Raw genomic sequence first — 16,915 nt, forward strand, 5'->3', positions numbered from 1 at the left:
AAAAATGAACACTTATTCTGTACTCTAAAAAGTAATAATAGTCAAGGCAATCCCGATAAATTAGTAATCCCCTTAACATTAATACCCGAAATATTAAATCTGTGTCATGACTCCCCAGCTGTTGCTCACCAAGGCTTCACGAAAACCTTAAAACGAGTTAAATCATCATTTTATTGGCCTCAGATGTATAAACATATTATGAATTACATAAAAACCTGCAAATCTTGCGTTGGAAAAAGGGCCCATAAACCAAATAAACTTGCTCCCCTCCAGAGAATTCCGGTTACCAGCCAGCCTATGGAATGCATAGCAATTGACGCTCTGGGTCCACTCCCCGTAACGTATTCCGGAAATAAATTTATTTTAGTAATTAGTGATTATTTTACACGTTATCCCGAAGCATTTGCAACCCCTAACATAAAAACCGATGAAGTAGTACGTGTTCTTGAAGAGTTCATTTCACGTCACGGTATTCCATCAAAAATAATATCTGATCGTGGAACCAGCTTCCTCTCCCAGGCAATAATGAAAGTATATCAATATCTAGGTATTAAAAAACATTCGACGAGCAGCTACCATCCGCAAACAGACGGAGTGGTCGAACGCTTGAACGGAACGCTTATTAATTCTTTGAGTCATTTAGTTAATGAGACTCATAACGATTGGGATAGGCACTTACCTTTTGCACTTATGGCACATCGAAGCGCAATCCATTCTTCAACTGGTTATTCCCCCGCTGCTTTGCTATATGGACGCGAAATTAAACTCCCAAAAGACGTTCTAACAAATGAAAAAACATTTTCATATGCTGATCATCGAGAGTATGTATACGATTTGTCCTTGAGATTAAAAAAGTCGTTCCAAAATGTCGAGGAAAATTTAAAAACGTCAGCATTAAAACAGGAAAAGCAACGAGAAAAAGTTAGCAAAATAAAAGATATAGAGGTTAATGATATTGTGTATCTTTACACTCCCCAGCTTTCGCCAGGCTTAACACGAAAGTTCGCGAAACCAAATAAAGGTCCTTTTAGGGTTAAAAGTAGGACATCCCCAGTAAACTTTGAAATCGAAGACGTAAGGGATATCAGTAAGACACAATTGGTACATGTTGACCGCATAGTAAAGGTACCAGAGCGAATAGAATTCCCTAACTTATTAGTTGAAGAAAGAAATACTGATGAGGTTTCAAACAACTTTGAGACTGCTGTAAAAGTGTTGGACTCTAAAAAAGACAACACGCATGGTTATAACTTAAGGTCAAAACAAAACAAATAAGGTAAAAAAAAAAAAAAAAAAGTAACATAAATTTTTGTACGAATGTTTTTATGTATGTGCGTTAAAAATGTTAATTTGGGTGTTTGGGTTTTTCTGAGCTTGGAATTGTATCTTTTGAGGATAAGTTCTTCCATTTTCCCCTCACCGTTCCCTTCTCAACAGAAATTCTTGAGAAATCTTGTTGAAAGCTCCAAATAGAAAGAACTCTTGATAGGACTGTCAAACATGATGAATCACCTTAAGAAATTCTTCATAACACAAACTTTACCTCAGATAATCTAGTTGACTATTTTGTGGTCCAACTGCAAAAGAAGTAAGACCAGACAGAGACCTGAAACGAAAGGAAATTCCTATCTACTGCTCTCGTAGCCTGATCAACTGTGAGGCAAAGGAGAGAATTTACCTTACAAGACAACTTTCCCTTCAGTGCTAAACGTGATGAAATGTTGAAATCCCCGGATTGGCCACTCGAGGAATAAATAGTTGATTACCAAAGCAATGATGATGGAAAAAGGCTTCCATGGCGCCTGGAACCCTTAACACACACCGAACTAGTACTCAAAAACCAAAAACATGATGGAAGATTGGCAGACGTATTTGACTCTGAATCCCGGATTTTTTTTTTCCTTTCCTGAAAAACCATTAAATCCAGGAACCCTCAGTGAATCCTCGAAAGATGACAGATACATTCCAAGCAGGTGAAATGCTAAACAGAAGAGGATCTTTTGTGAACACTTAATAAAAAAATTCATCCTCAATGACAAAGTTTCGTTAGCTAAGACAATTTCCAGAATTTGTCCTCTTGGGTGCAATTCCTCCCCTCAGATCCCCGAACTCCCCTCTCTAAGGTTATGTCATATTTACTGTATTTGTTATGATATGTTATCTATGATGTTTGGTAATAAGGCAGATTCAAATTATAATATGTGACGTCAGTCTGAAAGTTTAAAAAAAAAAAAAAAAAATTTTTTTTTTGAAAAAGTCTTCTTTTGCTTAAAAATATATATATGTATGTCTGTGTACATAATATATATATTTTTTCCCTTACCCGGTTGGTATGTTATATCGCTGGGCTTTGCTTTAAAAGCCAGACATCATAAAGTATGTGAATGTATAATCAAGTATTTTGGAAATGAAGAAAAACTATGTATTATATTAGGGTATTAAATCTCTGGAAGCAGGTTAAGGTATTATTTCAACCTGGAGCAGGTAATGTTTGTTTTCCCTAAATCCCTTTCATTAATTATTTATTCCCTGTTTTTAAGTTCTCTTTTTCCCGCTCTGACGTACGAGCGAACCACCAATAGGTAGTAGCTATAGCTGTGACGAAATAATGTCGTCATCGAACCTGTGCAGCGTGGACGGTGTGGCGCGCGATCTACGAAGGGAGAGTTTTTTTTTCTTCTCTCTCTTAGCTTCCCGAGGTGATGGTCGTGACTGGCGCCTGCAGGGTCCGAATCAAGTTAACGCGGCGGGACGGACGCGTCCCTATCTCCCGATGGACATCACGATAAGTTTTCCTATTTCTTTTCATATTGCTTCGTTTAACGCTAAATTTAAATAAACTAATTTATTTATTTTTTTTATTAAATCCGTAGGATCCTATCAAATAAGTAATTCTAATAATTAAACTTAACTTCGTGGTAGCTGTGCCACGTGCTCGCGCTAATTTAACTTAATATGAAATGAAAACTTAATATTTTTTTTTATCTCTCCCTGCTCCAGAGAATCTTTTTTTATTGTATTAAAATGATTAGTAATGATTTTCATTGTCATGTTTAAATTAGAATGTTAAGCCACATAAGGAATGTTATACTTAATTGTTTTAGAATGTTAAACCACATGAGTAATGTTATACTTAATTGTTTGAGCTGAACATGATTAATATGATTTTCAATAAATATTGTAATTTTATATAAACTTAACTCTCATTTATTAGCAGTTATTAATTGATTCACTTTAGGCAGTTATTGTGATTTTAGTAGCTTTTAGTTATATATTTGAATATTTTCCTGACAGGCTCGAACCTGATTTCAGATTAGCTTAAATAATTTATTTGGAGGAAAATGCTTGAATTACTTTGATTGCATAAAAATAATAAAATATTAAATCAAGATAAATAATTTTATTAAGAAATCTAAGCCTAGATGCAATTAGATTTAAGTATTAGTGAAGCACGTGTCGATCCACACGTGTTGATTTAGACTTGAACTAGAATAGTAAATTGTTAATTCTAAATTTTTCTTAATTAATTTCATAATTAAATTAATGAAACGGTTCGATAGTGATGAGTAATTATCAAGGAATATTAATTATTTTTCTCCACTAACTAGTTATTCAAATTCACAACGCAATTCAAATTAATGAGAGACACATTCTTAGGTACTGTTATATGTCTCTATAAAGCAAATATAACAGAAATTTTCTTTTAAATGTCTCATAATTGTAAAAATTTCCGAACATAAATTTCCATTGCAAAATGTAAAATTGGCCCACAAACTGCCAATTAATTATAAGCTCATACAGTTTAAAATTTAATAAAAATTATAAAATTATCTATTTTTATTTCCTTAAAAATTTAATTGCTTATTCTTTGAGAAACCGATTCACTGTTTTGCTCTTCTACTGAAAAATAGATATTATAATTCGCCCATTTGATAAGTCACCGATTTCCTGATTTAAATCATTCACTAATGCGTGGAATTTTTGTTTTGATCCTTCTTTAAGGAGATTATTTAATTAAATCCACAAGCTTGGAATAAAAATAAATAGTGTTTTGAAACTAATAGAAGATTCTGATCGATTTTTTGATTCTCATTCAGGTGGAAAAATTATATCCCGTACCATTTTACCAAACATCGTTTTTTTTTACAAATTGAAAAAGAAATTCGAAGCATTTTATTTATTGTATTGCGTTTTATTAAAGAAAGGGAGTTAGTGTGATAAATTTTAGTGTCATTTATTATGAATCATATAGTGTCATAAATTATGAATTAAGATAATAAACGCTCCCAAATTATAAGTCTCACTTAAAATAATTTAATGTACAAAGATTGTACTGAATTTTGCAAATTTTCAGTTCATTCAGTATCATAAGTCATCATTGATGAATTGGATTTTAGCCCAGTAAATAAAAACAAATTTTAATTAATAAAATGTGAGTACTTTGTTCTCTTTCGTTAGAATTTTCTTCAATGTAGCTCTTATTTGAGGAAATAAACTTAAATATACCTGTTTTGACAAATGAGGTATTGTTACTAATGCATTTTATAACATTGAATTGAATTAAACCCATCCCTAGTCAATAGGTCTAATACATATCAATCTTTTTCTAATCCAATGTATAGTTTTGTTCTCATTTGTATTTATTTTTTTTACTTAAATCTATTTACACTGCTTGACTACTAGACAAGCGGGATATTGTTTCCTGTCTGCATCAAAGTCAATAAAATCAAATAGTTAAGAAGGAATGTGGGTTTTATGTTTGATTTATACCTGCCCACGCATTAAAAACTTATCTCTTTTAAACTATTATTTCTTTCATTTTAAATTTTATTTTATTGGATTTAGCATCAAAAAAACATACGAAAAATATGTACTATGCATCTACATTGTCTGTAAAGTAACTTTCAGGCGTGTGAATAAGTACAGAAATGTACTTTTAATACACAATGGATTTCATAATTTTTAAACTATTAATGCTATCGATTTCGTCTTATTCGATTCTGCACGAGAAAGATATATCTTTTGCATAGATAATAATGTCAGACACGCAAATAGGTGTAAATAAAAAAATAGATTTGTTTTGAACAAAACTTCTATAATTCCTAAACAATTAATTTTATCGACTCAAGCTTGTCCTCATTCATTTCAACGTATAAAATATACATACATTTTTTTTTCTCTAGTCAATAAAATCATGGTTTAGTTTCTCTCTCATCCAATAATACTTAAATCAAGCATTTTTATCCATAAATATGGCGCCTGATAGCACGTGCTATTCTGAATCATCAGTTGTTCTAGCGGTAAGCAAAAGGTTAATCCCATTTAGTAAAAAAAAAGTCCTTGTGTGTTTGGAGAAAAAGGGATATCGGAGTTAAAATCAATTCATAAAACAAGAAAAAAAAATTAATTCAGGGCTGATTGTACTCCGGGGGTACTCCGGAATTACGGGTTTTTCGTATAAATTTTTCGGGTTCAAAAACTAGAAGCAGTGCCTGCGAGTTTTGCGCGAATATCATTGAATTCCGCGTAACTCAAGACTTGGTTCCGACGAATCAAAACTTATAATCCGACGAAATTTTCAAGATTTCGCTAAATCCCGTTAACGAGACGTTTTCATACATTCTTCCGCCGATTACGTAAAAAATTTCGTCTAGCACAATTCTTTGATTTGATTTTCGATATTTGGAATATTTGGTACAGCGACGGAATCTAGGAATATCTAAATTCTTATTCACTTTATCTAAAACTCCAATATCGTGATTTGTACTTACGCTTTTTTAAAGCCCAATATTGCAATTCATACTCACACTAGTTTAAAATCCAAGGCTGTGATTCGTAATCACGCGTTTTTAAAATCCAATTTTGGAATTTGCATTCACACGTTTGTAATATCAAACATCGATTTTTGAATTTTTATATGTCACTTAAAAACTACGCATTGCGATTTGTATTCACGCGATCTAGTGATTTGTATTTGAACGATTCAAAAATTCAATATCGCAATTTGTATTTTCGCTTTTTAAATTCCAATATCGCGATTGATATTCGCACGATTATTTTTTTAAATCTAATATCGTGATTCTTCTTAGAGCTTCTTCTTGAAAGCTTCTTCTAAGTTTTTTCTTGAATTAGTTACTCTAAAGGTGTGATGTATTTTGCCTTAGGAGGTAATTTAGTTATAAATGTTAATTCAAAAAAATATGTAAAGCATGAAAGATATAGATTTACGTTAAATTTTTAATTTGGGATTTCTCAATATTTTTCGAACTGAACAAGTTTTTGATGGTATAATTTGATTAAAGAGCACAATACCCTTAAAAAAAGTCACAAATGAATGGAGCACTTCAGTAGATTAAGAGAAATTGCGCTTTAGAATAATTTAGAACTCCCTTCCCCAAACAAGAACTTTCCCCAAAACTTAAAACAAAGAAATGATGCGATTTGTGGTTTTAAATGAATAATTTAAAACTATCCGTTTATCAGATTCTAGATTTTTCTTAAATCTGTTTTTATTACAGTTTAAACTGATAAAAATCTATTTGGATGATTCTAAAAATTTACTTTAACGTAATTTGTAACTTTACTTTAGCGTTAAAGGAAATATTTATCAAAAATCTAACAACAGGCAACTGTATACTATTAAACTACCTATCAAAAACTGCTAATTGCAGAATTTTATTAGCATAGTTTTGATCAAAAATATTAATTGAGAATATGAAATTCTGCTTGCTTTGTATCTCAAATTGTGAATGGATGGCGACTTTGTATTTTATATGACTCAAAAAATAATGCCAAGTACAGTAAATATCCAATTTGTATAATTTAAAGAAAAGGATTATAAATATAACAGGATATTTAGTTTTTTTCATCCTCGTCATCACACTTTTGACAGTTGAGTTTGGTCGGTAAAGGAAAGGCCTCTTAAAACAAAGAGAGATTAAATTGCGAATCAAAAAATTTAATCTAAATGATAATTTTTAAATGTAGTTCACGAACGAAAATGAGCTACTGTTTTGAATTATTGTTTGTTTCGATTAAGCACAAGAATTTGTAATAAAATATTCAAAATAAACTTGCTTGAATAATTCATTTATCGGTTTTCAGAATACAGCATTAAAAGGAAAAAATAAGATTAAGCTGTGATTGAATCCGTTCTTGCCTGAAATCTATCTAACAATGACACCTAATTTTCTAATGGTAAAGGAACTTAATTTTAAAAGAAGAACTCATTTCCGTTGTTGCTATGGTAACTGATGTTCTTGCGCTGTTCTAAGCGGAAGCTTAACCGATTTGTGGAGAACAATTATTTGTCCCTAAAGAAGCAATGAAATATGTGTCCCTAAATTCATAAAAAAGTAATTTTGATTGCCTAGGTTTCAAAAAAAAAGAAGACTAGGAAGAAATACTAAGAAAAAGTCCGAATATTAAATAATATTAAGTAATATTAAATGAAATAATCTGGGTGATAGATTCTAATCAACAAATCGCTAGCGGAGTAGAGCGTTTACCCACCACAATGTAGTATAGGTTTGAATCCCTACTGTGGCTGGTTGGCACGAATACTGCTGCCGGCTTGCACTGACCACAGAGCTGACAAAAAATTTAGTCAGTGGTAGCAGGATCACGGGTTAAAGTCCCCTCGCACCGGGCAAACTGTAGGTTTTCAGGGTTTTCTTCTCCATGTAAGACAAATGCGGGTGAGTTTTATCAACAACAAAAAACTAATTCTTCTCAATGCTTGATCCAGAAGTTCCATTGTCTTCTGGATTGGTTTCAAAATTACAGGACTACAGAACTGAGCAATGATAGTCGTAAACTCAGAATTGAGTCGGTAGTTCAATCTTGGTTATCTGTACATATAATTAACTAAAGAGAGTATGTATCTGCATACCGGATTCCTGGTAAAAGGTAGACTACTAGAATACGACGTTCAACATGAAGCTGAATGAGCACAATTGCAAACTTTTTACGAAGCCCAATTTTTGATTTTAAATCAGATTTTTAAATTCGGAGGCATTTAAGAAATGAAATTTTATCATGTGTTTAGCAGACGCCATTGTTTCAAAATAAGCCATAGACGATTCAGTTCTGTCAAATATTTTAAAGACAACACCAGTGGTGTTTGTTAGCTTAAAACTCTAATCAAAAACGTTGTTTATTGCGCGTTATGCGATGCTTAATTATTTTTTATTCGTTATGAAAGTTTATCCGAAAGATCAACGTGATCGGGCTAGCATAAGCAGACAACTTCATCAGATTAATATTTCTAACGTTATCTGAAACCACGCGTTTATTTTGTTTATGGTTATGCTTTGAAAATATGTTACAATAAAAGTAAATAGTTTAAAATCAACTGTAACTGAAATTTAAGAAAAGTTTCAAACTGAAAAGCTAAATTGAGGGGAAAATGGTATTAATTCGGCAATGATAAATTTTGGTAGCAGTTACAAATTGAAGTATAAAAATGAGCTGTGCACTAAAAAGCGAAGTAAATAGAGAAATAATACTCATTCGCTTAAAACAGAGTAAACAATCACCTTGCTATTATTGATGCATAATTTTGGTGATATTACTGACATCATGGAAATTGGTGCTTTATTTTATAGGATACCAAATATACCCTTATATAGGTACCAAATATGCCCTTATATAGGTACCAAATATGCCCTTATATAGGTACCAAATATACCCTTATATAGGTACCAAATATACCCTTATATAGGTACAAATATTTTGTGAGTTAATTTGATGCCGATTACAGCTGCTGCACCAAATACTGTAAATTTTTATAATAGATGTTTTACAGCTCCTCCAAGATACAATTACAGGACAAAATAGCTTGATTGTGAAAAATTTTAAATATCATGAGTTTCCTCAAGCAACAACATTATGCCAGATGATATCGAATACAGTTAGTCTATATGCTGATCGAATGAAATACCAAAAAGTGCTTTGCATAATATCACAATGTAAAGCCACCGAAAGGTGCAGCAAATTACCTATAAATGTAATAAAATTAAGAATTTGCCTGTGTGTGTCTGTATACTGGATTGGGATATACCGTAAGCTCTAATAATACGAGGTTCAAAATAATTCGAAATGAGTAAAATTGTAAACGAATTATGAAGCCCGATTTTTGCTCTTTAATTACACTTAAAATTCAGAAACATGGCTTAAATTAAAAAATTGAATCTAATATTTTAATATTTTAAATTCAAACATTTTTCATTGGCTTAGTGGAACCCAGTGATTTAAAAATTAGCTATAGACGATTTTCAACAAGGACGATTACAGATTTTTCAAATATTTTAAAGATAACATCTGTAATTTTTGCTAGCTTATATCTTTAATTAAAAAAGATTGTTTATCGGAAGTTTTCTTCTACTTGATTATATTTTATTTGTTATGTCAGCTTATCTGTTTTATCAATGTGATCGTCGTAGCATAAGCAAACTACGTCACGAAATTATTATTTCTAAAGTTATCTGAAACCACGTGTTTATTTTATTTATAGTCACGCTTTTAAAAAGGGTTTTTTATGTAACTAAATAATTTAAAATCCACAGTAATTGAAATTTAAAAAAAGTCTTGTATTGAAAAGTAAAATTGATGCAGAAATGCTAATTTGTTATACTAATAAATAAAAAAAATATTTTTTGTAATAATAATTAATAAATATTTCATGCTAATTATTTGAAGAATAAGCATTAGAACACTAATATTATTATTATTGACGCCAATGGTTGTCAAATTACTAATTGTAGTAAAATAATAAGCTGTGTAATAAAATGCAAAATGAATGGAGTAATGCTACTCAGTTCGTTGAAGAGAGCATGAAAAATCGGCTAACTATTATTGATGTCAATGATGCTTAATTAATTTTGGTAATAAATACAGATTGAAATTTTTTTAAAAATAGTTATGAACTAATACGATAAATGAATGGAGAATGTGTATTTATTCGTTACAGGGTACCATAAAAAGTCGCCATATTATTATTGACACCAACGATTATAATTTTAGTAATGAGCACTACGGCAATCATGGTACTTGGCGCAGTTTTAATTGGTACCAAATATAACCTTATAGAGGTACAAAATATTTTAGATGCCGATTACAGCTGCTTCAATACTGTACATTTTTATGATAGATTTATTATATAGAAAGATGAGAACAGGAGAAAGTAGCTCGACTGTGGTGAATTTTAAATTTCATGAATTGCCTTGAGCAACAGAATTATACCAGATAATATTGAATGCAGTTAGACTTTATTTTGATTGGATGACTTACTGAAAATGCCGTTTCCTTAATCTAATAATGCAAAGCAACCGAGAAGGGTAACAAATAATAATGAATAAATAAGAAACATTGGAATCATTGTAACTTTATTATTTGTGTCGTTATTTGTTTAAAAATTTTGCCCCCCGATTTTATAGTGTTGTTCAGTACAGATTAATTGATGCGTTTTCTTTTCACCCCGTGCGAAGAAAGGGGAATTCAGCTAATAAAGTGTAAAATAAAATCATCAAAGCTAGGTAACGTGATTTTGGAATGACTCAACATTTCGCAAAAACTTGGTCAACATTGAAAACGTGCTGTTCTTTGCTTAGCGCTCCATTATTTTTGATCTTGGACAATCAACGATCTCGTTTTGTTTTGTCTGTTTTTTTTAATTAAGAAGGTAATGTTTTGTCACTTGTATGGTTTAAAATTCCAAACTGACCTTTTGGATATTCGTTGATACTTTTTCTTTAAGAAATTTAAATCTAAATCTATGCTTTGCATGACAGTAATAATTTTTATCAGTTATAATTCCTCCAAATAACTTAATAACTCTAATTAAATGAATATTACTGTAGAAATTGCGATATAACATTTTACAGTAAAATGGATTTTGTGGATAATGCACCAACAGTGCCGATGCATTATATCGTAATTTCATCTGACATTTCTTACAGAGCAGAGTTTCAGTGCTTACATTGGAGATCAACTCCAAGCGCAATGATCTTCTTGAAGCATAGCTGCGCTAACAAATATAGTATCTTGACCTTGGGCAATAAGCATTAAGCCAAACGATGCAGAATGTCTTTCTTTCAAATCTTTTATTTGATAGGATGAGATTCTAAAAGCATGTTTTGCTTTCAACTTAAAACTACCGGGAAGGGCCCCAAATAATATTGAATATAACAAACCAAAATTGTTTAGCTTAATTAATTTTGTCGGTGTGGAGAGCACAAAAAAAAAGATCACTCTGAATAACTTTTGATATAATGATCGGATAATCATGTTTCCGAACTGAATCTTAAAGTTTCAAGGGGGTGACCTGAAATATGTTAATTAATTGGTGCAGATGATATTTTAAGTTACAAAATCAGACACAAAAATAATAATTTCTCTGAACAAACATATCTCTTTTTCGACGAGTTTGGATTTATGACCCCCCAAAATATATTTTATTTTATTTTATAACCGTCGTTGAACAACCAGCGCAATTTTTGAGCTTTCAATTACTAATGTTCAACTACGTAGCCTTGTAATTTTGAGCCCAATCCAGAAGACAATTCCTGGATCAAGTATTGGAAAAAATTTGCCTTCGTGAAGGAATTTTTGATGGAACTAACCCGCATTTGCGCTACACAGAGAGGGAGACCACGAAAACCTCTTACGGTTAGCCCGACGGCAAGGGGACTCTAACTCATGATCCGTTTAGCACTGAAGATATTTTACGTCAGCACTGTGGTTGGTTTCAAGCCAGATGTGAATCGACCTGACATCGCTGAGATTCGAACCCGGTTCACCTCATTGGAAAGCGAACGCTCTATTCATTGAACCATCACGGACCCCCCAAAACTGTCGGGGGGTAGCTACAATCTGGGTAAGCACATAGTTTGGTCAGGAGTGTGGTTTAAAGTTTTACTTTTTGCGTACTTCGCCATATCTCGAGAACTTTTTAAACGAATTAAAAAGTGTTTGTACTAAATGATAAAAATGCTATATTCAAAGATAATTCCGTGCGAAAAATAATTTTTTGAGAGGATTTTTATTAAATGATTTATTTGTATTATATTTATTATTCATTTATTATTTTATTAAATGATAGTCGAAAAATTTTGAATTATATGGGATATAATTTTTTGCGTCATTTAAAGTCATTTTACTTGGCAAAATATAAAATTTGAGCAAAATCAGTTGAATAGTTTCTGAGAAATCAAAATTTGAAGTAGCTGTATATTTAAAATTCGATTTTCAGGAACCATTCCAGCGATTTTACTAAATTTTTGTATTTTGCTACGTGAAATTACATAATTACATAATTTAAAATAACGAAAAAAATTATGTCTTTTACAATTCAATTTTTTTAACTACTTTTAAATAAAATAACAAATATTTACTAACATTTGTTTTTTGCATGGAGATACCTTTGGATAAGCTCCTTTTATAATTGTTTGCAAAAATTTATTTAATTGCTAAAAAAGTTCTCGAGGTATGTCTCATATACGAAAATAGTAAAATTAACTTCAATGGGTTCACACTTTGAAATCACTCTCCTAGCCAAATTATGGGGATCACATTTACAAGGTTGTGGCTACTCCCTATACTTTAGGGGTGATCTGACCCCTGATCTGAATCCATCAAAACTAAAATATGCTTATTCAGAGAAAGTACGTTTTTGCCTGATTTAGAAGTTTAAAATATCATCTGCACTGATTAATTAGCGTATAAGTCACCTCCTTGATACATTACTGGATGATTACTTGATGAGTACTAAAACGTGAAGATCCGATTATTAGATCAAAAGTTATTCAGTGTGGTCCATTTTGTGGCACGCTGTGCGTCTACAGTTCTGGGCATAATTTCGTAGTGTTTATCAATGAGGTGTAACGATTCGAATTCCATTGATGACTGGATCATACAAACTCTGTTCCCGGTTCACACCTACCGCAGTGTTGATGTAAGATAACCTCTACGCAGACGGCTCATCAGTTAAAATTCCCTTGTCGTCAGGCGAACCGTGAGAGGTTTTCGAGGTATTCTTTCCAATGTAACGCTAATGCGGTTTAGTTTCATCAAAAAGTCCTTCACGAAAGCTAGTTTGCCCCAATGCATGAACCATGAGTTCCTTTGTCTTCTGGGGTGAATTCAAAGTTACAATGCTACGGATCTCTTGCCTGCACCGCTGACCTATCAGAGTACATCTATCAAAAATATGAAGGTTGGCATATTCGTCTGCCATGATGCCTGCCCGGATCATCGAACCACTTCTATCATATTTCTCCTTTCCACCAATGTTAGAGGGCTAATATCGAAACCCGGGTTCTTTCCAAATGTAAACACGTCTGGAGTCACTGTCCAGACTAAATCATGACTCTTTACTGTAGAGAACCCGCCTTCAATCATTCTTTGATCAAGACAGGTGTAACGGCCCTATGGTGTACGGTCCTCTTCATGGTTTACAGTTAAAGACGTGCAGACTACATGGCGCCTGAATACAGGCCAACTCCATTGAGTATTTGAACGACTGTTACCCGTGTGCAATTCCTATTGAATTAAACAGGTTGAGAGAGAGAGTCTGGCTCGAAGTTTCAAATAATCTTCTTCAGCCAGCATTGTTGCCCTTCTCTTTTTTCAACTATACTCAATCTAGTGACATAGTGTAGATGACGACGACTGGTCTTACTAACGATGGGTAAACAAAGATATTCAAAAATTAAGGATTGGACAAAGCTACGATGTTTCAGATCGTCCTTATGCTCCTAGTCCTTATGCATCAGCGAACAAATGAGATACCTGTATAGAACGTGATCATAGAGAAACTGACTTAAGCTGTCACAAGCCACTGCATGACAGAGGTGTGCGCGAAGAACATACTAAACCTGTACTTAACTATCCTATACTAAAGTGCGAAGCAGCGCGAATAAAGCAGAAATCAAGTAGCTTAATATTATTATTTTTATAAATAATTTATTTATTTGAAATATGCCTTGAGGTCTATAAATCCATGCACTCTAAATAACATATCTGGTGACCGATGTTTTGCTAAAATCTAATTCATTCTTTTTTTTAAAGAAAAAATACCCAAATCTCTATTTCCACTCTCTCACACAAATTTAAAAAAATATATTTTTAAGCAACTCCCCTCCAGATTACTATGAATCTCTCCTGGTCCTCTCAATTCTTAATAAAACTAAAAGACATACTTAAATGTTATGCCAGTAAGTAAATTATTAGGCCAGATTTTAGTCTGTGAATTTGCCAGTACATAAAGCTATACTTCTTACATTTTAATATTTTTTGGACTAAATTAAATTAATTATTACTATTTTTTTCATTTCATTAAAGCTTTTGTTTATCTTCATTTAGTGACATGTTTTCTAGAAATTTCGCATTTTTTAAGACCCATGAATTTACCAATGAGGGATAAAGAAAATTAATAATACACTGCAAAAAAAACCTAATAAAGTTACAGAAAAAAAACTTCCAGCTGGTGTGCTAGTATAAAATCGTTTATTTCACAGAAAAATATTGTGATTTTAAAACAGACGTCTGTTTTTTAAGCAGATAAGTACTGTTTATTTTAGCAAACAAATTTCCATTATTTTAACAAAAAAACTTTATACAATAACTATGTCAGCACTTCGGTCAGCGAGAGCCGACATCGGTATTTGTATCATCAGTCAACGCCTGGACTCGAACTCGGGTTACCTCTGTTGGAGATGAACACTCTGTTCCCTGAGCCACAGCAGCTCTAGTACATAGTTTAGAAGAAAAATCTTAAACTGTCGTTATTTTAACAGTATTACTTAATGAAATTTTATTTAAATGTTAAAACGTTTAAAACTGTCGTGGCCAAACCTTATAAAAATTTCTAGCAATTTAATTTATCGAAAAATCATGTCTAAAGACAGTTAATAATCTGGCTGATTATCAATTATACATAAAAGTTGAATCACAATTTTATTTAAACCATGTTCAAAACCGTAAAATAATTTCTGAAATTTAAGAGCAAGCACAAAATGATTTGAATAAAAGATAAAGATATTTTACGGTAAGCAAAACTCTATAGCAAAACTAGAAATTTGAATTGACAGTTAGGGGGAAAAATGTACTGTTTTGTAAAAAAACAGATTTAAACTGTCAAATATATGAAGAAAGCTTGTAAAAAAAAACGAAATATTTTGCAGAGCGCGGTTAACAATTAAAAACAGAAAAAAAATGTATCTCTGAACAGTTATTCTTTCTATTGAAAAGGTGTTTTTTCTTCCTTCAGAAATCACATTTATTTTTTACAGTTTACATTTAACAGCAATCAATTATTAAAGAATTGAAGAAAAATAATTAAATAACTTACATTTGCGTAATCATAGAACGTTCCGCTTCAGAAGATAGAACGGGAAGGGTTCGTACGGAATCCAATCTCTTACAAAAGAAACTATCACGGCGACACCAACAACTGCCAGCACATTCTCCAGCTTCATCCAATATATGGCTATGAAGGTGCCGTGAGAGCTTATCACACATAATCCATATAAACATTGTCATTAATAAAATTATTTGATACGGAATCATTGCGATCAATAGATAGAATTTTTTTTAAATTTTATGTCTGATTTAAATCATTCATATTGATTTTTCGTGGAATAAAACTCTTTGTTTACATCAGAAACCTTAATTTCTTTAACATAAAGTAATTGTTCAGTTTGTATTTCAATGATATTGAAATTCCACGAATCTTACAATTTCAACAATTATTTATTATTAATTTCCAATGCAATTCTTTTTAAAGTACATATATTTAGACTTTTTACTACCATTATGATAAATAAATCTTTTTTTCCCTTCAGATTTTACAATATAATTTGGAAAGTAACATTGTAAAAAATGCGTTCCACTAGAAAAAGATCACTTCATCTCCTCTTGTCACCTTTAAATAAACGGTTCGTTGAACCAAACTGTCGGAAACAAAAGAAATATGCACGTGTTGCTGATTGATGTATAACGAGAAGAATTTGCCCCTGCTAGTTGTTTTCATAGTTCCGCGGATTTGTGAATTTGTTGATAAGAACACGGAGAGCAAGTCAAGATTCGCCGGTTGGGATGACAACGATGATGCGCCATCTGTCGAGTACACTAATATTGATTGAATTTCAAAAAGCAATCTAAATTTCCAGAGTTATAACTTTGAATATTGTTCTTAAATGTAAACTTATGTTATTATAAAAATGTTCGTATTTCAAAAAATTTTATAAGAGTAACAGTTTCAGTTAAACAGTTTTTAAAAATTAGTTACGCATTTTCTTGCAAGTACTTGCTTAGAAATGATTTAAATTATGATTTTGAGAATTACCTGAAGTGATTTTTCATGAAATGAGAAGAAAAGAGAGTTTTTTTTTTATTATTGATGTATATACCCCGTTTTACACAGGGCGGTTACTAAATAGATTCTGGCATATTTCCAAAAAAATATCTAATTTACTCTTCAAAATAAAGTTTTTTCTTGTTAAATAACGTTAATTTTCAAAATTAAAGGACTATTTTATAATTTAAAAGAAAATTTAATTTATTTCATTCAACCAGCTGCTAAGAAGAAAAAAAACTTCATTAACCGGTTTTGGCTGATTTTCTCTTGTCCGAAATTCTTTTCCGAATTCTACTTGTTTGATTTCACTAATTAAGTAATTAGACATGCGATATTGTTTCTTAGATTTTCTTCCTACACTGAATAAGAAATGCTGAAATTCAACCTCATAAAACTAAAATTTAAAGAGTTGTTAGGGATTTGCGTAAAAAGTACAATTTCTGACTTATTACCATATAGTATACATATATAGTTCTAATATTGATACTGATAAACTGATTTAGTTCTGATAATGATAAAAATATACTGTTATGCACGGGATGTAACAGTATTCAGTAT

The 16,915-nt window shown here is 31.6% G+C and overlaps 1 protein-coding gene across 1 annotated transcript in view; it reads right to left on the reverse strand.

The window, feature by feature from the left end:
- The window catches only part of LOC122271468 (NT-3 growth factor receptor-like), a 180,310-nt gene extending 164,178 nt beyond the window's left edge, over positions 1-16,132 (reverse strand). Inside the window, exon 1 of the mRNA XM_071183472.2 lies at positions 15,350-16,132. Within this exon, the coding sequence (XP_071039573.2) occupies positions 15,350-15,567 (218 nt within the window). The 5' untranslated portion in view covers positions 15,568-16,132. The remainder of the gene's footprint in view (positions 1-15,349) is intronic.
- Between the last annotated feature and the right edge of the window lie 783 nt (positions 16,133-16,915).

The sequence above is a fragment of the Parasteatoda tepidariorum genome, chromosome 7 (genome assembly GCF_982258835.1).
Source record: "Parasteatoda tepidariorum strain Cologne lab strain chromosome 7, Ptep-v5.0, whole genome shotgun sequence".
Taxonomy (NCBI): Eukaryota; Metazoa; Arthropoda; class Arachnida; order Araneae; family Theridiidae; genus Parasteatoda; species Parasteatoda tepidariorum.